The 14,705-nt window shown below is 35.6% G+C and overlaps 1 protein-coding gene across 2 annotated transcripts in view; it reads left to right on the top strand.

Annotated features, from left to right (window-relative positions):
• TRAPPC12 (trafficking protein particle complex 12) overlaps positions 1–11,586 on the top strand; it is a 157,781-nt gene extending 146,195 nt beyond the window's left edge. For both annotated transcript variants that reach the window (XM_036751096.1, XM_036751095.1), the window contains exons 10-12: positions 8,374–8,474; positions 9,433–9,520; positions 10,649–11,586. In XM_036751096.1, the coding sequence (XP_036606991.1) occupies positions 8,374–8,474; positions 9,433–9,520; positions 10,649–10,891 (432 nt within the window). In that variant the 3' untranslated portion in view covers positions 10,892–11,586. The remainder of the gene's footprint in view (positions 1–8,373; positions 8,475–9,432; positions 9,521–10,648) is intronic.
• The last annotated feature ends 3,119 nt before the right edge of the window (positions 11,587–14,705 follow it).

The following is a 14,705-nucleotide window of genomic DNA, read 5'->3' as shown; positions in this document are numbered from 1 at the left end:
CTCAGTGTTAAGAATGAGGCGCAAAAGTCATGTAGTTCTGAATAAGCCTTTTGAATTTCCCATCAAAAACAAACACATTTTTAAAAATATATAAACCATGCCTCAGATTCCCCTCATTCCTATAAACAGCCTCACATTTACTGCTATTTTTTAAAGACCAAGTAAGATATAAATAAGACTCTGTCTGTATAACATATATGAAGTACATACATATGGGGTGACATCCTGAGCTATCTCCAGTCATCCTAATGAATATCAGGCCATTGGACCCAGATGGCTCTGGAGGAAAAAGTGAGGCTGGTGACTTTGGACAGCCCTCCCTCACTCAAATCAAAGTCAACTGTAGGTCATGTCATCATTTTCCTGATATCATGGTCCTCTTTGAAAACAAAGGACAAACGCAGCAACAAAGAACAAAATATATAGGGCACCTAATTGCAAAATGTGAACTTATATACTGTCGTTTCCTTTTTTCCTCCTCTCTTTCTAAATCATGTAAAATAGGTAAGGGGTTTTTTTTTTCCCTTTCTCCCCCAAAAGAGTTTATTTCAGGGACTACTATGCTATGAGAAAACTGTAATGAAGGATTTACTTGGGAATAGATTAGGAACACAAGACACAGTAGTCAGTGACTATAGTAATCTACCATTTGATAAACCCAAAGACTCCAGCATCTGGAATAAGAATTCATTATTTGACAAAAACTGCTGGGAAAACTGGAAAATAGTATGGCAGCAACTAGGAATAGACCAACATTTTGTACCATATACCATGATAAGGTCAAAATGGGTACATGATTTAGACATAAAGGTTGATACCATAAGCAAATTAGTAGAGCAAGGAATAGTTTATCTGCCAGATCTATGGAAAATGAAAGAATTTATAACCAAACAAGAGATAGAGAACATTATGAAATACAAATTGGATCATTTTGATTACATAAAACTTAAAAAGTTTTTGCACAAACAAAGCCAATGCAACCAAGATTAGAAAGGAAATAGAAAGGGAAATAATTTTTATAGTGATTGTCTCAGATAAAGGTCTCATTTCTAAAATATAGAGAGAACTGAGTCAAATTTATAAGAATACCAGTCATTCCCCAATTGACAAATGGTCAAAGAATATTTTCAGATAAAGAAATTCAAGCTATCTATAGTCATATGAAAAATGCTCTAAATCACTATTGATCAAAGAAATGCAAATTAAAACAACTCTGAGGTACCACTTCACACCTATCAGATTGGCTAATTTGAAAAAAAAAGACAATGATAAATATTGGAGGAGATGTAGGAAAATTGGAACACTAATGCATTGTTGGTGGAGTTGTGAATTGATCCAACCATTCTGGAGAGCAATTTGGAACAATGCCCAAAGGGCTATGAAACTATGTATACCCTTTGATCCAGAAATACTACTACTAGGGCTATGTCCTGAAGAGGTCATACAAATGGGAAAAGGACCCACATATACAAAAATATTTATAGCAGCTCTTTTTGTGGTGGCACAGAATTAGAAATTGGGAGGATGCCCAGCAGTTGGGGAATGGATGAACACGTTGTGGTAGATGAATGTAATGGAATACTGTAGTGCTATAAGAAATGATGAGCAAGTAGATTTCAGAAAAACCTGGAAAGACTTGCATGAACTGATGCTGAGTGAAGTGAGCAGAACCACAGAACATTGTACACAGTAACAGCAACACTATGCAATGACCAGCTCTGATAGACTTAGCTCTTCTCAGCAATACAGTGATCTAAGACAATTCCAAAAGATGCAAGAAGGAATAATATGCTATCCATATCCAGAGAGTAGATCCACATTAGACTATGGAGTCTGAATGCAGATCGAAGCACACTATTTTCTCTTTTTGTTTTTTCTTTCTTGTAGTTTTTTCCTTTTGTTTTGATTCTTCTTTCACAGCATGACTAATATGGAAATTTTTTAAAAAGGAATTACATAATAGGAAGAAAAACCGGGCTGGTTGGTATGTGGCAAGAATGAAGGATGACAGATAAATCACCACAGTTGTCTACTAATACCCTTTCAATCAAAAGAAAACAAAGAAGGTCTCCAGCACATTGAGTAGACGCCTTATGTTGAACTTTTGGGAAAATATGGACAAGTGTTGCATATTTGGGTCGGGCATGGACGAGTTACAGCCTGTATCATTGAAAGGAACTCCTGAATCACTGAAATCACAGATCCATTTGCGTATTGTGCTCCAAAATAGGAACCACATATCCCAATGGACTAAAAACACAGTAATTAATTAGGAATCGCAGCTTTACCCCTACTCTGTTACTGATAGACATTGGGTGAAGAACATGGTGGTGCCTATATCTAAAAGGAACCGCTATTATCAATCAATTTTAGAGAATGAAAATGAGATAGAAGTTTTTGGCCCCAACTCCCCCCATCCACTGCCAGTACAGGAATAGAATATTGACTTGGAAGAAATTCTAGTCATCTGCATAGAATTAATAGTTGAAGCCATGGAAGTTGATAATGAGATCACCATGAGATAGACTAGAAGGAAAGGACAAAACCTTGGCAAACATCTATATTTAGGGGGGCAAAAAAAAATGATTGAGAAAAGCACACAGAAAAATAGACCCCTGCAAACTGCATATTGACTTGGAAAGCCACAAATTAACATTATTTATAATATATATTTATTTATTTTGTTAAACATTTCCCATTTATTTTAATCAGGGAATTAAAATGGGAATTTTATGGCAACATGCTGCAACTTGGGCGGGGAATTTGACTCCTGTAGTCTAGAGAATTGAGAGGTTAAATGATTCACCCAGGGATCACATAGCTAGTATGTGTCAGAGGCAGGAATTGAATCCAGATCTTTCTTGATTGGACACTAGCTATCTGTCTACTATACCACCCTGACTCTCATCTCATCAGCTAATCAAATAAAAGCTTTTCTGAAATGGCAAATTGTAAAATTGAAAAACCTAATTTGAAAATTGTAAAAATGTTTTTGCATGCAAAATATGTAAAATAAATCTTAACACCTAAATGTCTAGAAACAATGTATTGAACTAAATATCAGTAAATGTATGACTAGAATTTAATGGCAGTTAATATAAAATGTATGTTAGAATTTTAGTTCATGACATGCTTAGTTTGAGTTGTATAGGGTGACTACTAAAAAGCTGTACATGGAATTTGCATTCATCAAAGTATAGTGTTGAAATTGTACTATAATGGAAAACATACAAGTAGGCATAAGAAGACAATACTTATCTTGACACAAGCATTTAGTAGCTGTGTGACTGTGGGCAAGTCTTATGACTTTTACTCTTCCTGGCCTTTGTCCCTTTCCTCATCTACGAAACAGAAACAATCCTTTCCCTGTCTAGATCAATGAGTTATTGTAAGGATCACATGAGGTAATGTATATAAATGTACTTTGACATCCATAAAGCACTCTCAGAAAGTAAGGTGTTAACTATTTCTCTAAACTACTCAGGCCACATCTGAAATATTGCTCATTTCCAGGCACCGTGTTTTGAGAGGAGCATTAACAGCGTGTGTTTAGGGTAAGGCAGCCAGGATTATGAAGGGTCTTTAATTGTGGTCAGGAGGAATGGAGAAGTTTAGCCTAGAGATAGAAGAGACATGATATTTTTCTTCAAATATTTAAAGGACTGTCACATACAAGGGGACGTAGATTTGTTTTGTATAGCTCCAGAGGACTGGAGATGATAAGACTGATATATGACAGTTAAACAAAGGCAGAGATATAAGAAAGAACTTTAAAACAGTTATAGCTGGCCAGTAGTGCAGCCTTTAAGGTAGTGAGGTAACTTTCATCAAGCAAGCAGAGTACCACATGATCATCACAGAAAATGTTAACAAGATCCCTGCATTGGATGAGAGATAGTACTAGATATCCTGGAAGTTTTCTTCTAATTTTGTGACACCAAAAGTTGATTTATAGCTTTTACTTGACATTCTCACAAATTCATCAATTCCAAAAATAATTGAGTATGCAGTTTATGTGCTAGGAATGTATGGAATGTACAAAGAAATAAGTCTAAGCCAGTCAGGTTATATATATATATATATATATATATATATATATATATATATATATATATATATATATATATATATATATATATATATGAACAATGTCAGAACAGTATAAAATAATACATGTTCTATGTGTCATGTCCCCCTGTAGAAGGTAAGATCATGGAATGTTGGAATGATTTCATTTTTGTCTTTGTATTGCCAGCACCTAACATACATAATAGGTGCTTAGTAAGTGCTTATCAAAATATTAATTGATTACCTAGTTCATTGCCAAATAAGGGATATAAACAATGTGCCTTGGGAATTCAGAAGAGAAAAAGAATACTGTGGCCTACAATAGGCAGGGAAAGCTTCCTGAAAAAAAAAAAATTCCTTGAGCTAATCCTTTAAAAGCGGATCAGAGAAGGAAAAGAAGGCGTAAGTAGAGGTACAGTGGCAGAAATGAATGTGACATAATAAAGAGGGCATAAAACACTTTGGCAGAAATAGACCTCTCCAATGGAAGTAAATCGGAGGTAAAATACAAAATATAGGATGGAACAATATTGTAGCCCACCTTAAGTGCGAGACTCTAAAGACTTTGGATTCTAAGCAGCAGGAAATCATTGAAGATTTTGATTAGGGCATGATGACGTGAGTTTTAGGGAGAATGATTTGGCAGTGGTAAGAAAAACTGATTAGAAAGAGAAGAGTAAAAGGCAACAAAAGTAGTTAAGTCAAGTGTAAAGTTATAAGGATTGGTGATTGTTGTGAGAATAGAAAATGAGTGGATATGAATGGTAATATGAAAGAAGAATTAGGGGTTGAGGAAGGAATGGCAACTCACTGAATATAGGTAGGGATTGAGAAAAAAGGAATAGTCAAGGATGAATTTGAAACTTTGAGTTTAGATGACTGATTTCCCATATTCTTTTCCCTTTCTCCTCAGCCTCTTGGGAGGAGGGAGAGATTGCTGGGGTTTGGTGGGGAGAAAGATGACTTCAGTTTTGAATGTTTTGAGTTTGAGGTGCTATCCAAGGGGGAAATGTTCACTCGATAGTAATACAGAACTGGGTACTTTAAGACAGAAGTTAGCCCTGAAGATAGAAATCTTAACAGTAATTCACATGGCTAAAGTCATAAACACGGATAATCAATAAACATTTATTAAGTGACTCCTATGTGCCAGGCACAGTACTAAGTGCAGATAATTTAAGAGAAAGAGACTAGATAGAAAAGAATAGGAGCTGGGAATTAAACATTAAGAAATAGCCACAGTTGTTGTAGGAAAAAAAAAGGGGGATGCCAAAAGAGAATCACAGTCATGAAATTTTAGAGTTAGTAGGGTCTGCAGCAGTTTTTGAGACTAAATCCATGTCCAAAAAGAATCCCCACCCCACTATAAAACACCCAACAAGTAGTCATCTGGCCTCTGCTTAACCCCTTCAATGAGGAGGGGCTGACTACCTTCCTAGGCAACCTGTTTTACTTACAAATACTGCTGGTTAGTGACTTTTTTTGGACATCAAAAAATTTGACTCTTTGCAGCTTCCAACCATTGCTCTTAGCTCTGTCCTGTAGAGCCAGACAGAACAAATCTGATCCCTGTTCTACATGACTATAAATGAAGCAGAGTTGCAGTAGCTCAAAAAAATGTGAGATGCACAAATTTAGAGACGTCTCCACTCCAAATGTTCATATGGACTATTTGTGCCCAACCTCTGGTAGAGCCTTCTGAACTCATATTGATCAGCCTCAGTCAGACACACATTACCTTGACTCTTACATAGTGATGTCATTTTGGTCTTCTTTGAGAATGAAGGATGACAACCAGCCAACCAGCCTATCAGATACTTGAAGACATCCGTCATGTCCCCCTTAGTCTCTCTCTAGATTAAACATCCCAATTCTTTCAAATAGTGCTCATCTGGCATGGACTTGAGGCTTTTCAGTATCCTAGTTGTTCTCATCTGGACATGCTGTAGATGATCAGTGCCTTTCCTACATTGTTGTGTCCAGAACCGAACACAGTGCTCCAGATGTGGTCTGCCTTTTTCAGAATAAAGGAAATCTAATTATCAGTGTTTCAGAAAGTAAAATCATGGAAAAAAGAAGTCAGTAATGTTAGCTATCATAGGACTCTTTTTTTTTTCATTTTATAATATCACCAGGTCTTGAAGTAATCACTTGTAAGAGAGCCTGCCTTACTAGACTGAAATGCTTTGGAGGGAATTCAGGACAATAACCTCAAGAATGCCATCAGAAAAAATGAGATTATTGTAAAGGGGTGTGAGCTTTACAAAATAGGTACAATTGTTTACATGTTCGTGGTATCCTGTGGACATTAGATATTATTCATTAGTGTTCTTTGTGATCCTGTGCTCTTAACTATGAATCTGCATGAAAATTATGAGTAGGGATAAATATTCAGGCTTTCTTGATGGGGAGAGATGCACATATGAGCATTAGCAGTCAGGCACATGGTTGCCAGCACTCAAACAATCTGCTTCCCTCTTCTCCTCCAACTAGTCAGATGCACTATCAGCTTTTTAAAACATTTTTTATTTTTCTCCCTGAAAATCAATGCTTTCAAAGAGTTGATTCTGTCACTTAAATATGACTTAAAGATGACTTGTGTCATTTATTTGTGTATTAGTAAAGTTTGATATAAAGAAGCAGACTTTCATTCCAATCATAGAGAATATCAGCAGATAAGAAAGCATGTGACGAAGATTTTACTAATATCTTTCGTTAAAAATTAGCTAGTTTTGGTAAAAAAAAAATACCATCTCAACTTATTTTCTTGCAAGTTCTAAAAATCTTATTATAATAAACTCCATTACTTCTAATATTTATTTTTACCAAATTTCATTAGCACAGAAAATAAGGATGGCTCATGTTTTTAATTCATTAATAAGAATGCTTCAAACCCAGAAAGTGAAAAAAAGTTTGTCCTCCAATTTTCCCTAGCATTTTTCCTCTCTCCCATATCTGTCATGTTTTATTTTGTATCATGTTCATTCGTGTGTACATTGTGTCCACATCTTCTCCCCTCCCGATTTTTGAAAACTTTCTTTTAGTCAAGAATTGTATCGTTTCTCGTCTTTGTATACCTGGCCTCTAGACAATGCCTTTCACTGTAAGTGCTTAGTCAGTGTTTGTTGAACTGAAATTTTCATGCACCAGCCCCATCTCGTTCCTTCTCTCCCTCTCTTGTGTCTTTTTTTGTGTTGTTTTGTTTGTATTGGTAGTTTGAGAATTTAGGTCAGTTTTGTTTAGGAAGTTGGAATGGTTAATGAGATGGGGGGAGGACAAGTTAAATTGAAAGATAATTTCTTCTGGATGACAGAACAAAAGAACTGTCAACTCATTTTTGGCTCACCTCAGTTTTCTTCTAATCAAAATGCAAACAGCAGCAATCAAGTCTCATTATACTGAGACCACTGTATTAAAAAAAAAAAAGACCAGAGAATAAATTGTATAGCATATAGACTCTGAAAGAGCTAGAAAGGAAAAGTGAAGTGATTTGCCCAGCATCATACAAACACACTTAGTGGCAAATCCAATACTAGAACCAAGTTTTTCTTCTTTCCTCTTTTATTGTTACTAGTAGGTGTTCCTTGGAGCATGAAAGAGCCTTGTTTTACATAACTCTGATGCCTTGGAAGGCATGTATTTTCGTAACATTTTTCCTGAATTCACTTCAAGTCCTAGTTTCCATGACATACATAATCAGAAAGTATTTCGCATTAACCAGGAGAGGGAAAATTGTCTGAGGTGTGTAAATGTACTATAGAGCTCTTTCCCCACCCAAACACTAACTTCAGTAACATTTATTCATTAAAGAACAACTTAAATGATATATTGATTGTTACTTGAAGATAGACATTTCAGCTGGTCTCAGAATGACCAATAAAAGTCATTAATCTTGCCATGTTTCACATCTTTTAAAAACACCATTCTTTTTATTTGAAATTATTTACAGCTTTCCATTTCAAAGGGAAAAGCAAGTGTTTATTATATTAATTTTATAATATTAATTAATGTGTTATATCAATTTGAATAATATCCATCTAATAAGATATCTGCATAAAGAATTTTGTAGCCATATTTTCCTCTAATAAATGCCGGCCATTGTTGTTATTATGTGAGCTAATAGCTTCAGTCTTTTTACAAAGAATAATGATTGGTAAATGATTAAGATCCTAAGAATTCTGTTTCCTTTTACCTGATGTGCCAGTGTCTTCACATTGTAATTTAATTTACCTTTAAAGTAGTTTGATGTAGTTTGAAAGCTTCATTTGGTATATTAACTGAACTGTTCGATTTTTTTCAAATCAGATTGGAGACATAAAAATGGCTGACAAGTATTTTCAAGATGTTGAGAGAGCAGCACAGAAATTGGATGGACTTCAGAGTAAAATAATGGTTTTAATGAACAGGTATATATTTAAACCTAAATATAAGCTGTATTTTTTTAGAACTCCTGCAAAAGTTTTAAATTATGCTAAATGAACATTAAAACCCTTTAGAGAGCTTCTGTCTCATCCTTACTTCTTACCCCCCTGAGTCTATCAGGGCTAAGACTAGATGCAAGACAGACCCGGGAGATTACAAAGACTAATAGCACCTACTTCCCAGGATTGTTGTGAGAATCAAATAAGATAATATTTGTAAAGTGCTTAGAACAGTGCCTGGCACATAGTAGGCACTATATAAATGTTATTTGTCATTGTTATTACTATTATTATTATCATTATTATTAATATAGTTACATTAGCCTGAATTGAAATTATGTTCCTTTAGTCATGAAAATTTATTTTAAGGGTCCTTGTTCCTTTGGTGTTCTTCACACCATTGCTTATATTACCCCCAGTTTTAATTGAATTTGCATAAATGTTTGCTTTGAGTGTCTGACACTATTTTGTTTCATGTACTTTGGTGTTCTGTTGAGGAATCTGACTTTAAGAGTAAAATGGTACTTTAATAATGTGCAGCCTCATGTGCATATACATTTATTAAGATATAAGCTGTTATATATGGTATATAGGGAACATATAGGAATTGAAAATACAGATCAAGCAGGTATCAGTTTTTATAGCAGAAAGTAATTTTAGGTTGAGTTCCTGTGTGTAAATTAATGAAAGTTAGACTCACTTTATTTTGCTAGCCAGAATGTATAAAATGGTTCAATCAACTAAAATGTCACTACCTCCGTCTGGAAAGCATTAACACCCAGACTGCTCAAGATTACACTTTGAAGAGCAAATGTCAGAAATGCTCATATCTTTAAAGTTATGGGTAGGGGGAAGGGGACAGCATCACTCCATCAATTCTGTTTGATATATTATCATTTTGAATTCTCCAAGTTAATTGCTTTTTGTGTCACTTATATTACAGAGCATTCCTTCATCTTGGACAGAATAACTTTGCAGAGGCTCACAAATTCTTCACAGAAATTCTGAGGATTGAACCAACAAATGCAGTGGTAAACTACCTAAGGAGAAGCATTTTTAGTAACCCTAGAACCCAAGATACAGTACAGTACAACAAACTTTTATGAAGCAAATACTTATGTGGAACATTCTGCTGAGCACTGGAAGCAGGAGGGTAGTAAAGCAAGAAATCAAGGGTTAGGTGAACTCAGTGCCTGTCCTCAAGCACTTTCCTGCCTGAGATAACTAATGTAAAATATCACAGGAGAAGTACACTAGAGAAGGGTAGAATAGAGTCTTGGGCTTCATGCATTCTTCAGATTAACAGATCAGATTTAGAACTAAGGAGCATTAGAAGTCATCTAGTAGAACCCTAGAGACCATCTGGTTGAGCCCTAGAGACCATCAGGTGAGCCCCATTGTTTTATAGATGAGACAACTGAGTCCCAGAAAAGTTAAGTGACTTGCCCAAAGTCATATGTGTAGAATAAGTGGCAGAAATTGACTTGGAACTCAGATCTCCTAAACAAAAATCCAACCCTATTTCCATTTTACCATTATGATTCTCCATAAAAATCTGATTAGAGTTATCTGGGGTCTGGAGAAGCTAAATTACTTGCCCAGGATCACACAGGTAGTACCTATAAGAAGATGGATTCAAAGGTAGGCCTATTATAGGTATATTAGATTCCTGCTTCCAAGTCTGCCACTCTATCATCTGGAGTCTGAGAATCAACAGAGTAAGGTTCAAGTCCCAACTCTGCTACTAAGCAGCCATATTACCCAGAGCTAGTCATTTCCTTTCTCTGGGCCTTAGATTTTTTCCCTTTCTGTCAAATAAAAAGGCTGATTTAGATGGCCTCTAAGTCCCCTTTCTTCTGACTCATGATCAGTTCCATTTGCAACAGGCAACTTATTTTATCTAACTAGTGTGAGCTTTCTTTTACACTGATGGTCTTTTGAACCCTCAGTACCCACTGACCAAAATGTAGATCACAGGAACTTAGTTGAAAACTTCAACTTAGTTGAAAACAAAGCCTAGTACAAAGGACTTGGGGTTTAAGAGAGTACTTGGGTATAGGAAAATAAGTAAATGTGTTTCTGAGTTAATTATAGAAGATATCTTTCCAAGCATTTAGTCAGTCTGGTCTGATTACATGGTCTATGTTCTGTTTCTCCAGGCTAATAACAATGCTGCTGTTTGTCTGCTTTATCTGGGAAAGTTGAAGGATTCCCTCCGGCAGCTGGAAGGGATGGTTCAGCAGGATCCTAAACACTACCTACATGAGAGTGTTCTTTTCAATTTGACAACTATGTATGAACTGGAGTCATCCCGAAGTATGCAGAAGAAGCAGTCTCTGCTTGAGGCTGTAGCTGTCAAAGAGGGTGACAGCTTTAACACTCAGTGTCTCAAGTTAGGATAGATCATTTAATTTTGCCAGTTCTTTTCCTAAAAGGATAATTAAAAAACTGTATATACCAAAGCTAATATATAAATGTTACTCTAACAGATTTTTTAAAATCTCTTGTATTATTGTAGTTTGGAGAGTAGCTGAGGTGTCTAAAGGGCATCTGGAGCAACCACCCAGGCTCTCCCAGCCCTGACAGTTTATTGAGCTTCAGCCAGCTTTCTCCCTGCAGCCCTGCCACTATTTTTGGAGGAAAAGGAGGTAAACATACTATTAGACTGTTATTCATAGCTAGAGACAATTCAGATTATGCAGTTGGAGGCCTTTTGTTTACTCACTGAAACTAACCTGCTTCATTTATTTATTTCTGAATATCCTAAGAGAGAAGTTGAAAAATATAATACAAACTAAACTCAGTATATGCCCAAGTATTCAAGGGAATTTATGAATAATGAAAGGAGATTTCAAACACAGACTGCCATTTATCTTCTACAACTGCTAGTCACCTTCTCCTGCATCTCCCTAAAACTAAAATGCATCAGTTTTATTAATCAAATTCTTTTTCAACCTCATGCTTAAAACCTTGGGCTCTCAGACATGTTTTTTAATCCAGGGGGAAGAATCCATCATTAAATCTCTTCTCTTTTGTACTTTATAAAGTAGGGGCAGGGGAATGAAACATAAATGAAGTGTGATTTTTGAAGGTGAAATATACACGTGTACAGTATTTTAGTGCTTATGTATGTGTGTCTGTATGTATGTATTAGTAAATTAGGAGGTATTTGGGGGCCCAAAGTATACATACATGCTAATCTTTTATGTTTGGGTTTTAGCCCATTACTGTATTTAGGAGTTGTTTTGTTTTCATAAAGATCAACATACAAAAAAGGCAAATGAGAGGATGATTATTCACATATCCTTCGTTACTGAAGGATTCTTCACAATACAGAAGAATAATCAAGGGCTTCTTAAATTGGAAGCACTTTAAATGATTCACTTTAAACTAACTGGTCAAAAACAAATCTGTTGCAAAACACAAGATAAATCTGTATTTCCTTTTGACTTTTAAAGTTTTTTTCTAAGAATTCATAAATAGTTCCTCAAACACAGGTATCTATCTGGCAAACATCTTTAAAGTACTTTACTATATTTTAGATCATTCTTAGCCTTAGGTTCACAAACCTATTTTTAAAACACTTTTATAACTATTTCAATATAATAGGTTTCTTTTGTAATCATTTGTATTTTGTTTTTATGTATTCAAAAACATTCTGAGAAAGGAGAGTGCATAGGCCAAAGTGGGCCATGGCAGACAAAAAGGTTAAGAAACTCTGCTTTACAGACGGATTATAGTTTAAAATGAAGAAAGCAAAAGGGATCTGAAATTACAATACTATAATAAGAAGATTTTTTTAAATTTAGGCTCATAGGAGAACAAAATTAAAACTTTTCACTTTAAAAAAAGTCAAGTATCAGATGATGTAATTTGGAGTCTTTCACCTCGAGGACTGTGCCACTAATCTGGCCCCAGGGGAATGAGAAATGGAGGCTTTCCCCTCTGGCTCAAATCTAGAACCAAATGTGGGAGGGAGACAGGCAGTCTCAAAGGGTTTGGTAATGGATTATGGAATCTGTCATTTCTAGGTCAGTGGTTCAAAACAGGAGGAGGTCAGTTGTGCATGAAAGTGTTTAATGTCTCATGGTTGTCTCCTAGACATAGACAAAGTAAATTGGAAATATGAATCATAATTCCTAGTAGGCAGTCATCTACATCCCAGAAACCACTAACTTCATTCCCATTAATTGGTACCCATAGTGAGAGTGTCACTAGAGAAGGGCCATACATTGAGTGGGTTCTATTGATCTAAATATCCTTTTAGGCCTGCAGATGACTTCATCCAATCAGAGTTATAGAGCTAATGGAGGTTAAGGATAAAAGAATACACATTGCACTTCTCAGGGTGCTTTGCACTCTAGGTAGATAGCTTAAGCTTGGCAGGTATTTTTTTTTGCTTGTTTGGTTTTTTTGGTATTTTTTTGTGGGTGGTAGTTTCATTGCATTTCACTTTTTCAATTAGTTTCTTGCAAGCTCTTAAACCTGGCAGAGAAATTATTTGCTTGTTTATTTTGAACCAGTCTATCAAATGGTTGTTTATCTTTTTAGTGCAAATGGTGGTATTAATATATTTGATGCACAATTGTTTATCTTTTTAGTGGACTTAAGGGATAGTGATTCTATACCTCTAGAAAGCTCACTACTTGAACATCAAAGGAACCTGCCTACTATATAAAATTCTAAGGTTAAAACTGCATATCCATTATAAGTATTAAACCAGTATTATCAGTCTTGTCCTAGAATTTTAAATTCATGAAGTCTATGTTCATCATAAGGAGGAATTTATTTATAATTACAGACCTTCAATATTATTTATGGGAAACTATGTTATTGTAGAAAGAAAAAATGGTTTTGTAATAGAAAAGTTTGAATTCCATTTTTGTTACTGATTATCTCTGTAGCCTTTGGGCAAGTCATCTGTTTCATTCTTCTGGGCTTAAGGTTCCTCATCTGAAACTGAGGGGAAGGAAGGGGTCCCCTAAATTATCTCTAAGGTCCCTTCTAGCCCTAGATCCTAAGATCCTCCCCTGGTCCTCAAAAAAAAATGCAGAGATTTGATTGAAATGTCTTTTTTTAGTTTTTAAAAAAATTATACTTGATAGCTCAGCTTTTGCATATATAACACTGTGACAATTTCAAATATCCCATGATCCCGTGTTTAGGCAACTGGGATTTACTCTTTTTTGTTAAAAGGGAGATTGGCAGGAGTCAAATAGAGGAGGTGCTTAAGTTCACTAGTGCCTGCCTGATGCTTTCTTCCAGAAAAGTTTGTTGACATGAATTCATGCAATTAGAAATTCAGAAGAACACTGAAAAAAGAGAGAGCTTTGGGTACATAGTGAACAGTGGATTGAGGCATTTTGTTTCTGAAATCCTAAAAATAAGGCAGACATTCTGAATTGTAACAATAACAACAATATATTTCTGTCACCCTTTTAACATTTACAAATGTCTTCCCTCTGATCCCTGCAAGGTAGCTAGTAAAAGTACTATTATCCCTATTTTACAAATGAGGAAATAGGCTTAGAAGGTTGAGACTTTCCTGTAGTAACACAGCTACAAAGTATCTGAGTAGAGATTTGAACCCAAGTCTCCTGACTCCTAATGTATTGCTATTTCCAGTGTGCCTTCATGTCACAAGAAAGGTCATTCAGAATGCTTACTGCTTTGTGAAACACACATGGCTTCACTGTTTCCAGATTGTTTAAGGGGAGAACCTTATAGAAGCTAGCCATGTTTGGTAACTGATTGGATACGTGGGGCAAGAAAGAATGAGGAGTTAAGGATGATACCAAGGTTTTGAAGTCACCTAACAAAGCGGAAACAAATCCTTTGGAGGACTCTGTGCTACATAACCTAAGAAACCTGCTGCTTTGTAAGGGTTACTTGGAGACCACAGTACAGCCTCATGGAATTCCCTTTAAGCCTCAAGTGGTATTATTAATTTCCCTTTCTCCCACACATGAATTATGAATTAGGCAAAGTTTTTCTTTGGCACATCCATACTTTGTTATTCACCACTAAAGTGGAGGACTTGAAGTAGATGATATCTATGGTTTTAAGAATTGTCATGAATAAGATGGATTATACTTGTTCTATTTGGCCCCAGAGGACTAAAAGAATAACAATTTTCTCTTTTTTAAGAATTTTAAGAGAGGTGAATGTAAGCTTGATTTAGGGGAAACACTTAGCAACTTCGGAAATGGGATGGGC

The sequence above is a fragment of the Trichosurus vulpecula genome, chromosome 3 (assembly GCF_011100635.1).
Source record: "Trichosurus vulpecula isolate mTriVul1 chromosome 3, mTriVul1.pri, whole genome shotgun sequence".
Lineage (NCBI taxonomy): Eukaryota > Metazoa > Chordata > Mammalia > Diprotodontia > Phalangeridae > Trichosurus > Trichosurus vulpecula.
This window is presented reverse-complemented; position numbering and strand designations above follow the sequence as displayed.